Here is a 16,230-nt window from a genome sequence, read left to right on the forward strand (position 1 = left end):
AGGAATGAGAGGGGCTGTCCACGTTAGCAATGTCTGCTGAGTAAAACGCTGTAAATCAGCTTTAAGGCTGTCGCTTGACTTTAGACACCCTTGCGGTGCCCGTGCACATCGGCCTGCTGAGCACAAAGTGTCACACAAAGATGTCACTTGATTTACCTCCAGCAAAATAAAGCAAAGTGCAGCAGCATCTAACCGTGACACGGGAGAGGAGGTGGACCACTTGAGGAAGGTTTACAGTGCACACACAAGGGGTCACAAGGGCAAAGAGAAGCTCTTACCTGCCCTTGGTGCCTTTTGACCCCTTCCCATCAACCCTCTTTATAGTGACTTTTACACTCCTACTCCGGTAGCAGAAACACAAGAAGGTGGGGGGGGATGCTGGTGAGCGAGGCAGGAAACTACCCTTCCATTGAAGCCTCATCCAAAACAACATTAAATTAAAAGCGTACGTTGGGTACAAAAGGACTCAGTACACATCCTCATGTGTATCGTTAAAAATGTTCATTTTAGCTTCAGGTCAGAAATATTGGACCTCTTCACAAAGGGACAAACAGGTCAACCATTATGATTAAACCAGCAGTGAAATGGTTTACACGGAGAAACAAGACATGTTAGTCTCATGTTAAAAATGGAAATGCAGCATACCCCTCTTTCAGCATGATTGGTGTTTCAATACTCTTCTGATCCCACTTCCCTGAAGTGGATATGAGGTCCAGAAACTGTGGAATGATAAGAGGTGTGTCACCAACAGACACACTTATTGTGATGTGACTTATTGCGATGATCTTTACAGTAAATGGTAAATACATTTTATTTTTTTTAAATATATATATTGACAAGAGTCGTGGGACACCCAGGCCTTTCTTATCATTTACTCAATCAATCAGGGGTTGGGCTAGACACTTTAGTGTGTACAGTGTACAAAGCAAAGCTCAGGAAGTAAAAGGAAAAAGAAATAATAATCCCATAGACCCACTAAAAAAATCCTGTATAAATAGATGCTAATTTTTCACTCAATTCCTCAGCAGCATTTCAGTCACCAAAGGTGTTGTAATCACCAATTAATGTAAATTATTAAATCACCTCACCAATTAATTATCATATACTAATTACTAATTTGCTAATTTTTGTCCGCAGAGTACTTTATGTTGACTTTAATCTTGCTAGGTTTGCTTGTATAATCGAATGCCTAAGGGTGCTGCGCATTCATTTGGAACAATGTAATGATGTTTTGACACACAAAACAAATCCTGTATACATAGATGTTGTTGTACCTCTAATATCCCATAATATTTGGTTAAAAAAAAAAAAAAAACACCAAGACTCACATTCTTCACAGCATCTGCATACTTCTGCTCATTGAAGTAGTCGTAAAATGCTGCCATGTACGACTCTTTGAAATTGGCCTTAAAAGAAGTGGAGATACATACATTGGAGAGAAAGAAATCAGAGAGTTTAGTTGGGATTTAACTGTTGAGAAATATAAATAACATTTTGGTGAAAGGTACTCACAGATTTTGACTTGGCAAGACTTCCCAACGTCTGGATGGTTTTGGAGATGAGGGTAAGCGTTCGAGAGGTGGCCGGATCCTGCATCGAGAAATTAGAAATGATACATAATAAACAGTAAATGTCAAAATACTACACAGTTTGCAAGTGAGACTCTACATCAATATTAAATCCAACTCACTGGATGGTGTGGCCGTAAATGAAAGAGATTGGGCGATAGGATGGCTGGAGCAAAGAAACGCAGGAAGATGAAACTGCTCACTGCTGTGTATCGGACATCCTGGTCCACTGGAGGAATGGGAAAAAAGGAGAGGAGATTTGTCAATGACGTACTCTTGTCTGAATGGCATGACACCTTACTTGTCACAAAATAAGGTACACCTGTTCAATCGAATGAGATCCAACACAAGAGCTGTATGAGAAATCCAGCTTTTACAAAGAGACATTAATTGTAAAACAAACAATGATGCCCACTGTTGAAGTTTCAATTCTCTTTAGCATCAAAATGCAGTTCTTATATTGGATCTCAATAGAATGCAACATTTTGATGCCAGTTCGCGTGTACCCTTGTGACTGCGGAGGCCAAATGCAGCCACATGGAGGCAGCAGAGTAAAGTATACAACGCCCATGGCATGATGCGTCGACCATAAAGCAACCTGTATTGTGCAGTTCGGAGTAAATTGCATAACGTGCCCTTAAACACATATGCCCTCCTAATGCCTTTTCCTGTCTCGTTTGTTAGTCACACAGGAAGTGAGTTACCTTGGAAACGTGTGGCAGCAGACTCTCGAAGTGAGAAGAAGATGTCACACATGACAGTGGGACAGCGAACGCCAGAGGTGGTGATAACGTTAAAGATACGGTCCACATATTGACGAAGGTTTTCCTGTGGAGGGAAGGTAAATCAGAAATGTCAGATAACACTAGCTACATGCCAACACACACAGCCACGCAAGATCATTTTCTTACTCTATTTGTCTCCAGGTTTTCTGATTCCTTGAGCTTAACTGGGTCAATTTCACAGGGCTTGTGTTCTGTGCAGATCTGCGAAGGGATTAAATTAAGAATACTTTGATACATTATATACGAGGTTATTTAAGACACAAGAAGAAGACGTGATTTCCAACCTCATCTATGATTGGTTTAAGTGTGACTTGCAGATAATGCATCCCTGCCAGTTTCATGGTTTCGTCGATGCATTTGGATGTCAGCGAGTTTCCCCGAAAAATGGTGTTTGGATCCCTGCATGAGAAACCAGATAAGCCAAAGCAGCAAAACAAACCAACAGAGAGTTGGGATGAACTGCTTGCTTTACTGCCTGACCTTTGACAGTCACATCAAGCTGCAAATACATTATTCACACATTTCAGTGCTTGACAGATTTATTAGACCGCCACCTTTTTGTCTTAGAGAATATCCACCATCATGCAGTGCTTTGAGAAAATATGCATTGATAAAAACACTTTGGGCAGAAAAGAAGAATTTCCAACTGAATTCACCATTTTAAATCCCCATTTCAGTCAATGTCAGAAATTAATCTTGCACAGCATTCAACCACTAAAACTATTTTTTATTATTATTTTTTTTTACAGGAATGTAAGTAAATAATGATAATTTGACATCTTAATCAAGAAATAAGTATAAAAATATTGATTTAAACAGGTGTATTAAGCATTCCAAAACTTTTAGTTATCAACAATGCTTTTAACTCAGGGTAGCTATGGAATAAACCTTACATTGGGTGGTGGTCTAATAAAATTGTTAAGCACTGTACATCCGGATGATCTCATTTCTTGGAGCTAATTGAATGAATTATGAATTATGAATTATGAATTAACAGTTTTGCACTTAATTTAAAGCGACTCTTCAATACACAACACTGAATGCAGCCAATTTACACATTACAAACATGCGTCCTTCTTTCCAGTGAGTATTGCATCTACCTCAACACCCCTCCCCCCCCCCCAAAAAAAAGAAGTCATTTTCACACACTCACTGTGTACGGTTAACTTCAGCATGAGCAATGGCGCTGATGAAAGGCACAATCTTGCCATAGTGGAGGAAGAGACGCACAAGCGGAATGGCAGCTTCTTGCTTCTCTCGACACACTTCCCCTAGAATGTTAGCTGTTGACGCCGAAACAGGCTGGACAGGGACAAAACAACGTAAATGTGTGGCCTGGAGCACATGGCCTGTAAAGTTCCACGTACATACCTGTACATTGGCAGAGTAAAGCAGCAAATCTCTGAGGGGGGTATAGTGCTCAGAGGGGAAGACGTGGTCCTCGGTGTAAACAATATTTAGGCGCAGAGATCCAAGCTCTTCCACCTTGACCGACTTCCCTCCATTTTCCCTGGGCTGCAGATAGTACCTGAGGACAGACTTCATGTCAGTGTCAAACAAACTGATTTCACATTTAAAAATATGCTGATTAGCTTTAAGGAGAGCTTTGTAAATATAAAAGTAAAATGTGAGCTAAAAAAGGTCATCAATATGCAGTATAAGAAACATCTCCGTATGTTGCAGTGCAGTTTTAAGCTACTGCAAACGACAAGCATAACATAATAATACGTATTTTATACTATTGTAATGGATCTAATTAGATAGTGTAGTGGAGCACACGTCTAACTTGCCACTCAGTGAGTGCATTTGCGCATGTTGTTTGTCTCTCTGTGTGCCCTGCAATATAGACTTGTGAGCAATCCTGTGTCGTCTACCTTTCATCCAACAGGATAACAGGGTCCCTCCACATTTGAGATTTCAAAATTCCATTCCTTTTGACACCAAATAGTGTTATTGTGATTATCTCTCCATTGATTTTCTACCCCTTATCCTGTTCAAGGTTGCAGGGAGCTAAAGCCTGTCCCAGCTGACTTCTGGTAAAGGTAGACTATACCCTGGACTGGTCCCCAATCAAACACAGGGCAGATATAGAGACAGACAACCATTTACACTCACATTTACACCATCAGTTCAGAACAGAGTTTTACTGGGATGCTGCTTCTGCATTCCAAATATGCACAGTGATGCTCACTTAAAATACACTGGAACACTGTTTATCTGAGGAAAAACAGATTCTACTACTGAAATTGTGAATGGTATCCAGGTTATATGTGACATTTCTCCTGTTCTAACAGCAGTCGAATCACACAGGCCTTGGTGGAAAAGCCCGAAAAGAGACTCCGTAAGATTGGCAGATCAACAAGGGAAGGCACGAAAAAGCAATGAGATGTCAGTTTAAATTGTGTGGGACACATCACACCTACCATGCATCGTGGACTCCAAACTGACCCAGAACTCTGAGGGGAACACGCACACCTCCAAGGAACTCATCACCAAACTTCAAGTTGCTAGCATTCCACAGGTCGACCCTGGACATAGAAATCAGAAGCCACAGTTCAAAGACACAGACTCAGATGATTGTTGATTCAAGACCACTTTGCTTTACCTCAGAGCCAGTTTGTCCACGTCTTCCTCTTCAACATCAAACTGTCGCTTCGTGTAGCTTAAGGGCCGTGTCACCTAAAAGGAGAGAAACAGTTTAATAGGATGGAAAAAAAGCAAACATAACACAAAACAACAACAACAAAAATCTCTTTTGAGTAAATACACTAGGATTATTTGAAGTCTGTTTTGTTAAAAATTAGTCACACCATAAGGACAAAGCATTGGGATGTCTAAAAATGTAAAAACCGTCTTTCCTTTGGAGCTGTAACAACTCAACCCTTCAAAGAAGACACTTAAAAGATTTTGGAGTATGTCCAGACCAACATTTGCAAGGTCAGAGATCACTGATGCTGGAGGAGAGGGCTTGGTCGCAATCTCTGTTCTCGTCCAGCACAAAGGTGTTTAATGGGTTGAGTTTTGGTCTCTCAATTGGTTCCACATGCACCGAAATCATCCAACCATGCCTTGCTTTGTGTACTGGGGCAGTCATGATGGAACAGAAGTGAGTCTCCCGCAAACTATTTCCACAAAGGTGTCATCGCCAACTTCATTAACCGCCAATCAAAGTAGTTCCTCTTATTCCCTTTAAATGGGGCACAATGACAGTCTCGAGTCTTCTGCGTCCTCACAGATCTGTGTGGAAGAGGACGCTGAGATCCGTGCATGACTGGAGCATTGTAACTGCTCTTGGCCGGTGTGGCAACAGACAACGTGAGCAGGTGGTGATAACTGCCAGATATAATGTATCTATCCCTACCGCCGATCGTTTGTGTGGCCCCCAAACTCCTCTCGCTACGTGCCAGCCAGTGGGATGATTTAGAAAAAATATAATGATGATAATAATAATAATGTGTTCAATGAACTGATTTCTACAATGATTCATAGGGTTTGATGCCCGCTGTTCACATATTTATGAATGGATTATATCTATATTATGTCTGCCACCACACATGTCCGCGGAGCTCAGAATTTGTCTACCTGTGCCCCTATCAAATTCACCAAAATTGTGTTAGACCAGCTGTCTACCTACTGCACCGGACTTGGACTTAGTCTGAGCAGACGTAAGTTTAGACTGAGTTTGTGCTACCAAATTGTCACATGCACTCATGCATGCAGATGCATGTCAAAAGGCTACACCCTCGTTTCGCCGGTTCACACAGCTTGTCGCAGATTGTTGCAAATTGGCAAACATGCAGAGCGAGCGTTGCGCTTGCACGGAATCAAGATACGCCAGTTTTTGTGCTCTGCCGCAGATGCGCCATCAACGAAAATTGTGCCCATAGAGCGAGACGTCCATCCCAATACTATTGTCCGGACAGTGTAATAAAGGTTCTGTTTACTCTGCAAGTTTCAAGAGTCCAGACATTTATGAGTCAGAGCATTTAGTGTGTCTGAATCAATCACACTCTTGTCCTGCTGGCCTGTGGTAGTAGGGAAGGAAGAGGGAGGAGCCACACACGGTATTGGGGTCAACAGGGCCACTCTGTCTACTATCTGACTGCATTTTGAAATACGCGCAGAGAACAATCTAGGCCTTTTCCTTTAGATTCATAAAAATGTTGAAGATTTCATACAACATAGAGTAATAAACACATCTTTTAAGTTATCTGAAACTTTGTGATTACTTGGAGAAACTGATTACTGTGATGAAAATATTCTTATCTAACAATTCTTAAAAATATGACCAAATACATCATTTTTTGGGGACAAACTATAGCGGTTGTAGGACAGGATGTTTGTGCAATGCATTTGAAGCATTTTTGTGGAGAGTGTGACAACGGATAGTACAACGTTGTATGAGCACATCCTTGGACTGGCACAGTAACACTAATGTTATTAAACAAGCACCCAGTTCAAGCATCCGTCCATTTTCTGAGCCGCTTCTCCTCAATAGGGTTGCGGGCGCGCTGGAGCCCATCCCAGCTATCATAGGGCAGGAGGCGGGGTACACCCTGAACTGGTTGCCAGCCAATCGCAGGGCACATACAAACAAACAACCATTCGCACTCACATTCACACCTACAGGCAATTTAGAGTTGTCAATTAACCTACCATGCATGTTTTTGGGATGTGGGAGGAAACCGGAGTGCCCGGAGAAAACCCACGCAGGCACGGAGAGAACATGCAAACTCCACACAGGCGGGGCCGGGGATTGAACCCCGGTCCTCAGAACTGTGAGGCAGACACTCTAACCAGTCGACCACCGTGCCGCCCAGTTCAATCATAGTAGTGGCAAATGTCCTTCCAATTTTCTACGAAATATTCAGAAGATTGTGTTTTTGGAATTAGCCCAAAAGCACCAAAACACACACTGCTTGGGCAATAAGTACCTGCTGCAAACATATTTTCTCTCTCTCTCTCTTTCTCTCTCTCTCTAACTCACTCACTCACTGGGCCAAAATATCTCTGTAAAAATGAAAAAGACTATTTGCCAGTTATAGAAAATGCTTGATTTCAGTTGTTGCTGATGAGGGTGGTCCAGTTATTAGGTTTAGGGTGCCTTTTCACAAACGGCCAGGTAGCTTTGAATAGTAGTTATCTTTGATATCTACATTTGACGATCTTAAACATTAAAATGGGGAAACTATGCAAAAAAAATAAGAATCTGACAAGTTTCATTTTAGGTCATTGACATCCATTAGAAGTCAATCCCAAAGAAACTACTCTAATCAACATGCTCACATGTTAGCAATTTGTCTATAGTTATGCAACTGAATAAATAAACAGAATGAGAGAAGTGATTATACTGCAGAAGCTGTGGATGTGATGCATCCATCCATCCATTTTCTTTACCGCTTATCCTCACTAGGGTCGCGGGCTGCTGGAGCCTATCCCAGCTATCCTCGGGCGGGAGGCGGTGTACACCCTGTACCGGTCGCCAGCTAATCGCAGGGCACGTAGAAACAAAAAACTATTTGCACTCACATTCACACCTACGGCCAATTTCGAGTCCTCAATCAACCTACCACGCATGTTTTTGGGATGTGGGAGGATGTGATGCAGTTGAGTGAAAATCACATCAAACCTTCTAAATTTACTTTAATAGGAGGGTCAGTACAGTGCAGCATGTACTCTTCCATACATTTCTCAGAAGTGTTTTTTGAATAAATGACAATAACACAGTGGACAGACTGTCAGGCCTTGATGCAAATCAAATTCAATCATCTTAAAAAAGTAATCCGCGCTATACTGATCTGCATCCACTCATCTCTGCAACAAGGCTTGAAAATTTAGAGCAGAACTTCCTTAAATCTTTACTTTGAGAAACACACTCAACAATGACATTCAAAGGTTTATTGTGGTGTATGCGAACGGACAGCGGAAGTATCACGAACAGACATATTAGCCTTAAACGTTACCTCAAAATAGAAAACCTCGTCAAACTGTGGATTATTGGTTTTCCTCTTCACCTTGGTCTTCTTTGCTTCTGACCTGAAGAAAGCAAGAATACAGAAGAAACCTTTAGAGCAAGGTGGTTTGCAGCAGTGGTGTGTTCAGCCCATTTTTGGGGGTTCTGAAGCACCCCTAATATGGATAAAAGCACCCCCAGAATCTGAGAACCCTTTTTTTTAAACAAGCTAGAAAAGTGTAAAAACTATAGAGTACTTGGTTGAAATGTATTATTTTGACAACCAAAAATACTGTACCCTCTCTTCCTTGCCTCAAAAATAGTTTGATTCACCTTATCCCTCCAACCACTCCTGAATTGGGTTCAGAGCATGAATGCAACTACACAGTACGCTGAGTTATATACCACCGTAAAAATCACGGATTATAGTTTTAAATTAAACCAGCATATATGGCAAATTTCTTAACTTCTACCATTGAATACCAACACATTATTATCATTGCCAGGCATACTTTGTGCTGCATCTATCCATTGGTCACCAATTATGTTGTTAGGTAGGACTTAACTGACGTTTTTTTTCTAGCTAGGAAACGTTACAGGTGGTCACTGTCCTTTTGAATAGGAATGGGAGAAGTATGCTTTTGTCATGTGCATGTGTTAATATGAAAGCCAAGGTGCTACTGACTAGCTAACTGACTGGTTGTTCATTATCACTGAAACTCCTATTGTGTATGCACGAGTGTGTGTGTGTGTGTGTAGGTGTGTGTGTAGGTGTGTGTGTGTGTTTATCTGTGTACAGACTGGTAGCCTCATCATAGACATAAGATTGCTTTTCTGGGAAAAAAAACAGCCAAGTTCAGGTAAGTATTAGATCAAATGGTATATGTATTTAGAATGATGTTAGTTGTATCAATGTGACTCATATTTCTTATTAAATAGAAAATACTGTAAATTGTTTGATTATTAGAGCGTGAGAGAGAGAGAGGACTTTATATATCAGTACAGTATTTTGGTTATTGTTTTTTTTATATTTATCTAAAATTTGTTCAAGCTATAGTATGTAACATTTGGCAAGCTCAAATTCTACATTACAACAAGCCATCGCTTCAATATGACGTAGGCAATGCGTGTTATGCCCCTTATATGAGATTCTACAACATTTTTACCATTTTTATGAAAGACATGCATCGTTTCCGTGCTGTCATTTGCAGTGCCCAACCAACCGGGGCCAGCGCGGGAAATGAATAGGGGATTCACTAAATATAAAATACAAGATACTGACAAATACAGCAAGATGTTAAAGGAGCTGAATGACTTAATCAGCATTGTGTCATCTCCTCTCGTAGTAACGTGGGTGAAAATGACTTTTTTATACAAAAAAAGTTGTAGATTAAAGCTTTAATTTGTTTTATTATTTATCCCCACATTAAATGCTTTCCAACAGCACACGACATCACAACATATTTCAGTTGACTTAATTCTAGAAATCTCCATACTATTTACTAATTGACTTCATGCTTTACTATTTTGCTTAATTTCACTGTACAAGGAGAAGAACAGGAAGAAACTGTGGGAGATGAGAGAAATGTTCTTAATCATTTACATATAAGGGGGGTTTACAATTTCCCCTTGGCTTGCAGACTTTAGTGCTATCATTTACATGTTACGTTGCTGTTTTGCATGTTATCCTGTAATTCATATTTACATAGATTGGAAGCATAGAGGTCTATTTGTTTGTGAATATACAGTAATTCTAACCAGAACTGTGTTTCATCTGCATTCAATTTCATGCTCCTCAAAATCTCAACTACAAGGTTGCATAGACATACAGTATGTCCATGAATCATACCAGAGACATCTGTGTGCACTATGTATGCTCTAACCTGGAAGGACCCAGAAGTGAGACAGCAGCATAAGGGTCACATTGGCCGTTGACGATTGGAAGACCTTGGCACTCTAGCACTCTGTCGGGATTCAATAGAGAGGAGTTTTATTTTTAATGAATAAACGCACCAATTGCCACACACCCACCCTGTCACATATTTACTTGACGATAAATGAAATGAACGGCTGTCTTTGGCCACCTGTTTTATCCAAAAGATTCCATTGCAGTGAAAAAAAGCACATTTAAATCAGAATATATAGTGCACATACACAACAATTAGTAAATATCTTATACAGCAACATTTTTAAAACCAGGGAGAAAAGTCGGAATGCAGAAGATTCCATTATTCTCTGGGGCCTATTAAAGCCCTGTTAAATTGTGAATTACCATTTAATTAGTGGACTGATGCGAGAGGGTCGCAAGCACTGTCAAGACCACTGAAAGATGACACCCAGACCAACAGCTCAGAAAAGCTTTTAGCTCCCTCTCATCTACCCACTTGGATAAAACCACAGCTTCCAACGAGTATCAGTCGCAGTCAAGTGTTTGTGTCTGAGCAGCACAAGAGAGCAGTGCAGAAATGTGAGCACTTTAACAAAGGCCTAGATTTTTTCTCAGTAAATCTTCGTGACCGTCAAGCTTAGTGGGAGGTGAGAAACAGGACTCCTGCGGGATGTTGTGTGTGCAGCATGGAGAAACCACTGATAAGTTGATTATACACGGCAGAGAGTTTATTTAGTTACCCCACAGCACCTTAACACTGGTCAGAAGGGTTTAACTTAGTTGGAAAGAGGGCATAGTGTTTATTCAAAATACCTCAGTGATAACAATGTCAACATTGTTTTGTTTGCCTGTGTTGTGGAATATTTTGATAGCATTTGTAATTGGTTTAGAACAGCATTGCATCATGCTAAAAGTTTTTCCTCTTTGCCCATCAGAGATAGCTTATTATAGAGCCATAATACAAAAAGAAAAAAAAATACAGCAATACAGCTGTTCCACTGACAAAACTTGTTTTTAATAAGCGTGTCTTAAAATGTAAAACACCATAAAATTAAAGCATAATACCAGAGCCTTAAAACGTACTTATTCAATTAGAAGCAAATCATTGAAGAGAGGACTGGCAACACTTTGGCTACTTGTCAGTATTTTACAGTCAGTATTTTAAGGATGACTACAGCAATGCATGTCCGGGTTTAGCTTTTCTTATTACCACAGACATTGGCAAGATATAAAAGTGTTTTTTTAAACACTCCCTTCCAAAAATATTCTAACAGACACACCATTGCCTTTATTTTTGCTGTAGATTGAAAACATTTGGGGTTGACATTAAAAGATAAATATAAGGAAGTTCAATAGTTGAGCTTTTATTTCCAGGTATTTACATCAGCATCTGATACACAATGGGAAGCAAAAAAACAGATGACCTTAAAATAGACCCTAATTGAATAAGACTTAAATTTGTAGTTGCAAATCCTTTGGTTGCCATAACTTCACCAGTTCAATTTACTTTACTCATATCCGTAGGTAGATTTGTTTTGCAGCACCAGTTACACATGTAGATACAACAACCTTGTTTATCTTGATAATCGCTGCTGGGACAAAACAATTTTTATTCCACTTGGTTTTGCATTTTGGGTCTGTGAACCTAAACCCTGGGGGAAGGAGTTGAAATTCACTGTGCAAAGGGTGGGATTCATCTTTTAAGTAGTCTTTACACCGATCTGATCGGCATGATCGGTATCGGCCGATATTTCGCATTTTATGCTGCTCGGCTTTAATGTCATAATTCGCCGATCCGATCAATGCCGTCATTGATTGGCTCCGCAAAACTCCACGTCGCCATCGTCTACAGTATATTTGAATCCAAAAGCTAGTTTACTTTTAGCCTTGTCGCGCGTCTTTTGAGGTAGTACTGTAAATATCTTCCTGCCATCTAATAGAAGAGCATTTCTTTGTTCTGTCTGTCACTATGCCTCACTGGCATAGATGAACAAAGATACATTATTTCTTGTAAATTAATAATTTTTTGAGCAATTACGTAAAATTTTATAATTGTTCACGACCACTAATGTGCCCTGACATACTGGTTGGGAATCACTGGTGTAGAGGACTCTCCAAAAGGTCTCCCATGAAATCGAACATGTTCGATTTCACCACAACTCTCTGGTGGCCCGGCTAGTTTCCCGGATACTCCAGTAGATGTCACAGAACCAGCGGAGACTTGAGTCACCATCAGATCACCAACTTGTCTCCAGGCCAGTGAGATATGGGCCTTACTCCCTGCAGTCTTCTTTTTAGTTAAAATGCATGCTCTATAGGGTTTATGTCTGGAGATGGACAAGGCCAGTCTAAAACCTTCCACTTCTTAACTAAGATTTACTCTTTGTTATAAAATTGCCAGACAAAACGAATCTGTAGACCTCTGAGTTCATTTTGCAGCTGCCTTTATGTGTTACATCAATGAATATTAGTGAGCCCCTCCCACAAGAAACCATGCAAGCCAAAGCCACATCATTACCTCCACTGAGTTTCACAGATTAGCTTGTAGGTTAGGGATCATAAGCGGATCCTTTCTTTCTTGAACCTTTGGTATTTCCATCCCTTCAGTAAAGGCTAATGTTTGTCTCATTCGTCCATACAGTAAATCCCATTTTTTTAGGGTCATATCTGCACTTTTTTGGAACATTTCATCCTCTCTTTCACATTTTTCTCACTAATGAGTAGTTTGCATTTTTTGCTAGCCTCTGTACATTTGTTCATGAAGTCTAAACAGTAGATTGTCAAACATTTATTCCTGCCCTTTGGAGGGTGCTGCTAATGTCATACAGACACTTTTTGGGGGGGACCTTCTTTCATTTGTCTGCTACTTAGTACAACAGTGATTTCTTTCTTCAGGACATTCCAAATGGCTGCATTGACTCCGGCCAAACTCTTACCTTGGCTCTGATTGATTTTCCATCTTCTCTCAGCTTCGCCTATTGCTTGTTTTTCATCCATAAACATCTCTACCTGTAGTCATCACAGGTAAAACCAAAATCTGAAACTGAGCGTAGACTAAGGCTGCACGATATTGGAAAAAAAGACATGCAATTTTTTTTAAATTTGCGATATACTGTATAATGCAATGTGAAATAATACAGGATCAGTGTAGGGAAGGTTAATTTTCTAGGCGAACTAGTTAAAAGTTCAGTTCACAGTTATAAAAATGAACTAACTCAATTCATATTTCATAATTAAAAAATTTAAACTAAGGAAGGAAATTAGGAAATACAGCAGGTGTACACCCTTTCCTGTGTCCTCATTCAAAGTTATCATACAAGGAGATAAGTAGACAACACTCAGGCTGCTCCATGTGTTGTTGGAAGCGTTACCATTTACCGTAACATGGGTGCTAATCTTTTTAGCATGTCCAAACCTCTGTCCCTCTGCTGGTCACTTTTTATATTACAGTCGATTCACTGTACAGGAAGTCCTCGATTTACGAACGAGTTCCATTCCTACGCTGGCTACGTAACCCGAATTTCTGCGTAAGTCGGATTTCACCGTTAAAGTCAAAATTTACCGTAGCAGGAAAGGTTAACACTTCGTATAAAGAAACTAAAATACATCAAAATAAAAAAAATAAGATGCTGTAATTACCATGACTGCTGAGAGTGTGAAAAAAGGAGGCAAAGATACTCCTGGCACACAAACACAGACAAGCACTATGCACTACCTCAGCAGAAACACTATGGTGCTGGAGACAAAATGGCGGACGAGGGACGGGCGTCGTAAAGTCGAAACGTCGTAGGTCGAGTACGTCGTAACTCGAGGACTTCCTGTATATTACTAAACCAACATTGCAGCAAGGCCCTACGATGTGACTATTGTGCACTCACACATCACGATGACGATGCTCACAAAATATCGTGCAACCCTAGCGTAGGCATTCAGTGCTATTGATTGTTTAAATAATCAATGTAAAAGGGCTCACCAGGAAAACAATACACCCGTCTCTCACATTTCACATTTCAATACTTCTCACATGGAAAATGGCTGGATTCAAACAAAAGGTGCCAACTTCCAAATTGTGTATCAGATTCAGATGCAAATAAAGCTGAAATGTTCATCTCATCTTTCATTAATAAAAAAAAAAAGGTAAAAATCTAAATGTTTTCTAAAAAAATAGCACTGGCCTCACTGTTCCAATACTTTTGGGGGAGAGTGTATGCATTTTTTAAATTTGTTTTTCATTGTCACATTTGGCACAAAACAAACCAATTATTACCAAATATTTATTTTATTTTGACTTGACAAATATAGAAAGTAAAGTACCGTTGGTTGTTTGTTTATATGTGCCCTGCGATTGGCTGGCGACCAGTTCAGGGTTAACCCCGCCTCTCGCCCGAAGACAGCTGGGATAGGCTCCAGCACGCCTGCGACCCTAGTGAGGATAAGCGGATGGATGGTCTTCATTATTTATTTTTCTGTGTGAGCGCAACCTGTATAAAGCTGTCCTGCTCTCAGATGACATCATGCTGTAACGGGATTAGCACCCTAACAGGATGAGACACCCGGCAGCACGAATCACTTCCTGTGTGTCATGGTGATGCACTACTAGTCACACAGCCTGATGAATTACCCGGCAAATTGCACCACATCCCTCAACAAACACACACAGGCGCACACACACACACACACACACACACACTGATTCCTAGTAAAGAATAAGGGCTGGGTTAAGCATCTCTAATGCCAGCACACCTCCTGTCCAATAAGCTTGTTTATGTAACCCCTGCTTGGCCTACTATCCGGCCCCCTCGCAACGCCGCACTAAGCTTTGACATGTTGCTCAGAATGCATGGCAGACAACATTTGTTTTAGTCCATGCGACTCGTTTTTATGTTAATGCGCTTGTTTTTGGCGCTCTCATATCCTGTCAAAAACAATTCCACTCCAACAGCAGGATATTGAATTGTAGCTCACTCCAAACTGATGCAAAAATATTGTGTCACAGGCTAAGCTGTACAGCAGATGAAGGATGAGCTGCAACAGAGGCTGATCTATGGTTAATGGATAAAATAGATGTATAAACTAGAATAACAATCATGAACATTCCATAATACATTGTGAATCCTAGATGCAAAAATGGAGCAACTCCCTAAACAAAACATCAAATTCTTATATTTTCTAAAATAAATAATTTGATGGCCACATTGCAATAATTCTTACCGAAGCTGTTCAGTCCAAAAAAAAGTAGACTGCAGTAGAATATTTTCAAAATTTTTCAAATGCAAATAAATACACACACACACACACACACACAGTAGAACACAAATATTTGCCACCCTTGGAACAAACACTAAATCTGTGACTGGGATCAAATGTCAAGAGATCACTCTTGAAGGATTTCTTTGAATGAGTGGTGAGTGTAAGCGTTAGTACGACTCAGATCTGCCTGTCATCCACGTTTCTGTCTCAAAGGGCTGAACAAGATGACCTTGTGCTCTTGGCTCTAAGCACGGTAGCAACAGTGTGTGGAACCACACTGCTCTTCTCACCAATAATGTTCCATTTGTGTTATAGTATTTAAGTGAACTTTTTAGGGCCGCTTTGAAATGTCTCTGTAATTTTGACACGTCAACTTGGACAACCCCTCGGAATTTCGGCCTGTAGCAGGTTATTGGCTGAAACTTGTCAGCCAATCGGAGAATGGGTTCTCCAAGTAGCAAGTGAAACCAATCGGCCAAAGACGTTGAGAAATCAAGTTATACTGTTTTACTCTAATTTGAAGGCGTTTTTGGACCAGATTTTCTATATGACACAAAAACGTTCCCCAAAAGCCATTTTTTCCCCCGACACCAAATTCTCCATTTCTCTGTAACCCAGCATCCGATTTTCAAAATTCTTATTGCATTGAACTCAGGTAGAACTGACCATTCCAAACAGACTTCACATTATGACATACTGTCATTTTTGGGAAACCTTGTTACATCACTAATTACAGGGATCTGTAGATCTCGTTCGCTGGTCTGAAACAATTGGGTTTGTAAACTT

General features: G+C 40.3%; 1 protein-coding gene across 4 annotated transcripts in view; it reads right to left on the minus strand.

The window, feature by feature from the left end:
- Positions 1-16,230, minus strand: part of rasa3 (RAS p21 protein activator 3) — a 48,738-nt gene that overhangs the window by 5,585 nt on the left and 26,923 nt on the right. For 2 of the 4 annotated variants that reach the window (XM_061763189.1, XM_061763177.1), the window contains exons 6-19: positions 10,190-10,270; positions 8,317-8,389; positions 4,959-5,032; positions 4,777-4,881; positions 3,725-3,881; positions 3,507-3,655; positions 2,638-2,752; positions 2,480-2,554; positions 2,273-2,396; positions 1,691-1,797; positions 1,513-1,590; positions 1,329-1,406; positions 646-719; positions 279-338 (exon numbers count right to left, since the gene is read on the minus strand). In XM_061763189.1, coding sequence (XP_061619173.1) covers positions 279-338; positions 646-719; positions 1,329-1,406; positions 1,513-1,590; positions 1,691-1,797; positions 2,273-2,396; positions 2,480-2,554; positions 2,638-2,752; positions 3,507-3,655; positions 3,725-3,881; positions 4,777-4,881; positions 4,959-5,032; positions 8,317-8,389; positions 10,190-10,270 — 1,350 coding nt within the window. The remainder of the gene's footprint in view (positions 1-278; positions 339-645; positions 720-1,328; positions 1,407-1,512; positions 1,591-1,690; positions 1,798-2,272; positions 2,397-2,479; positions 2,555-2,637; positions 2,753-3,506; positions 3,656-3,724; positions 3,882-4,776; positions 4,882-4,958; positions 5,033-8,316; positions 8,390-10,189; positions 10,271-16,230) is intronic. The other 2 variants (XM_061763207.1, XM_061763197.1) reach the window with 1 other exon arrangement.

This window comes from Phyllopteryx taeniolatus, chromosome 2 (genome assembly GCF_024500385.1).
Source record: "Phyllopteryx taeniolatus isolate TA_2022b chromosome 2, UOR_Ptae_1.2, whole genome shotgun sequence".
Lineage (NCBI taxonomy): Eukaryota > Metazoa > Chordata > Actinopteri > Syngnathiformes > Syngnathidae > Phyllopteryx > Phyllopteryx taeniolatus.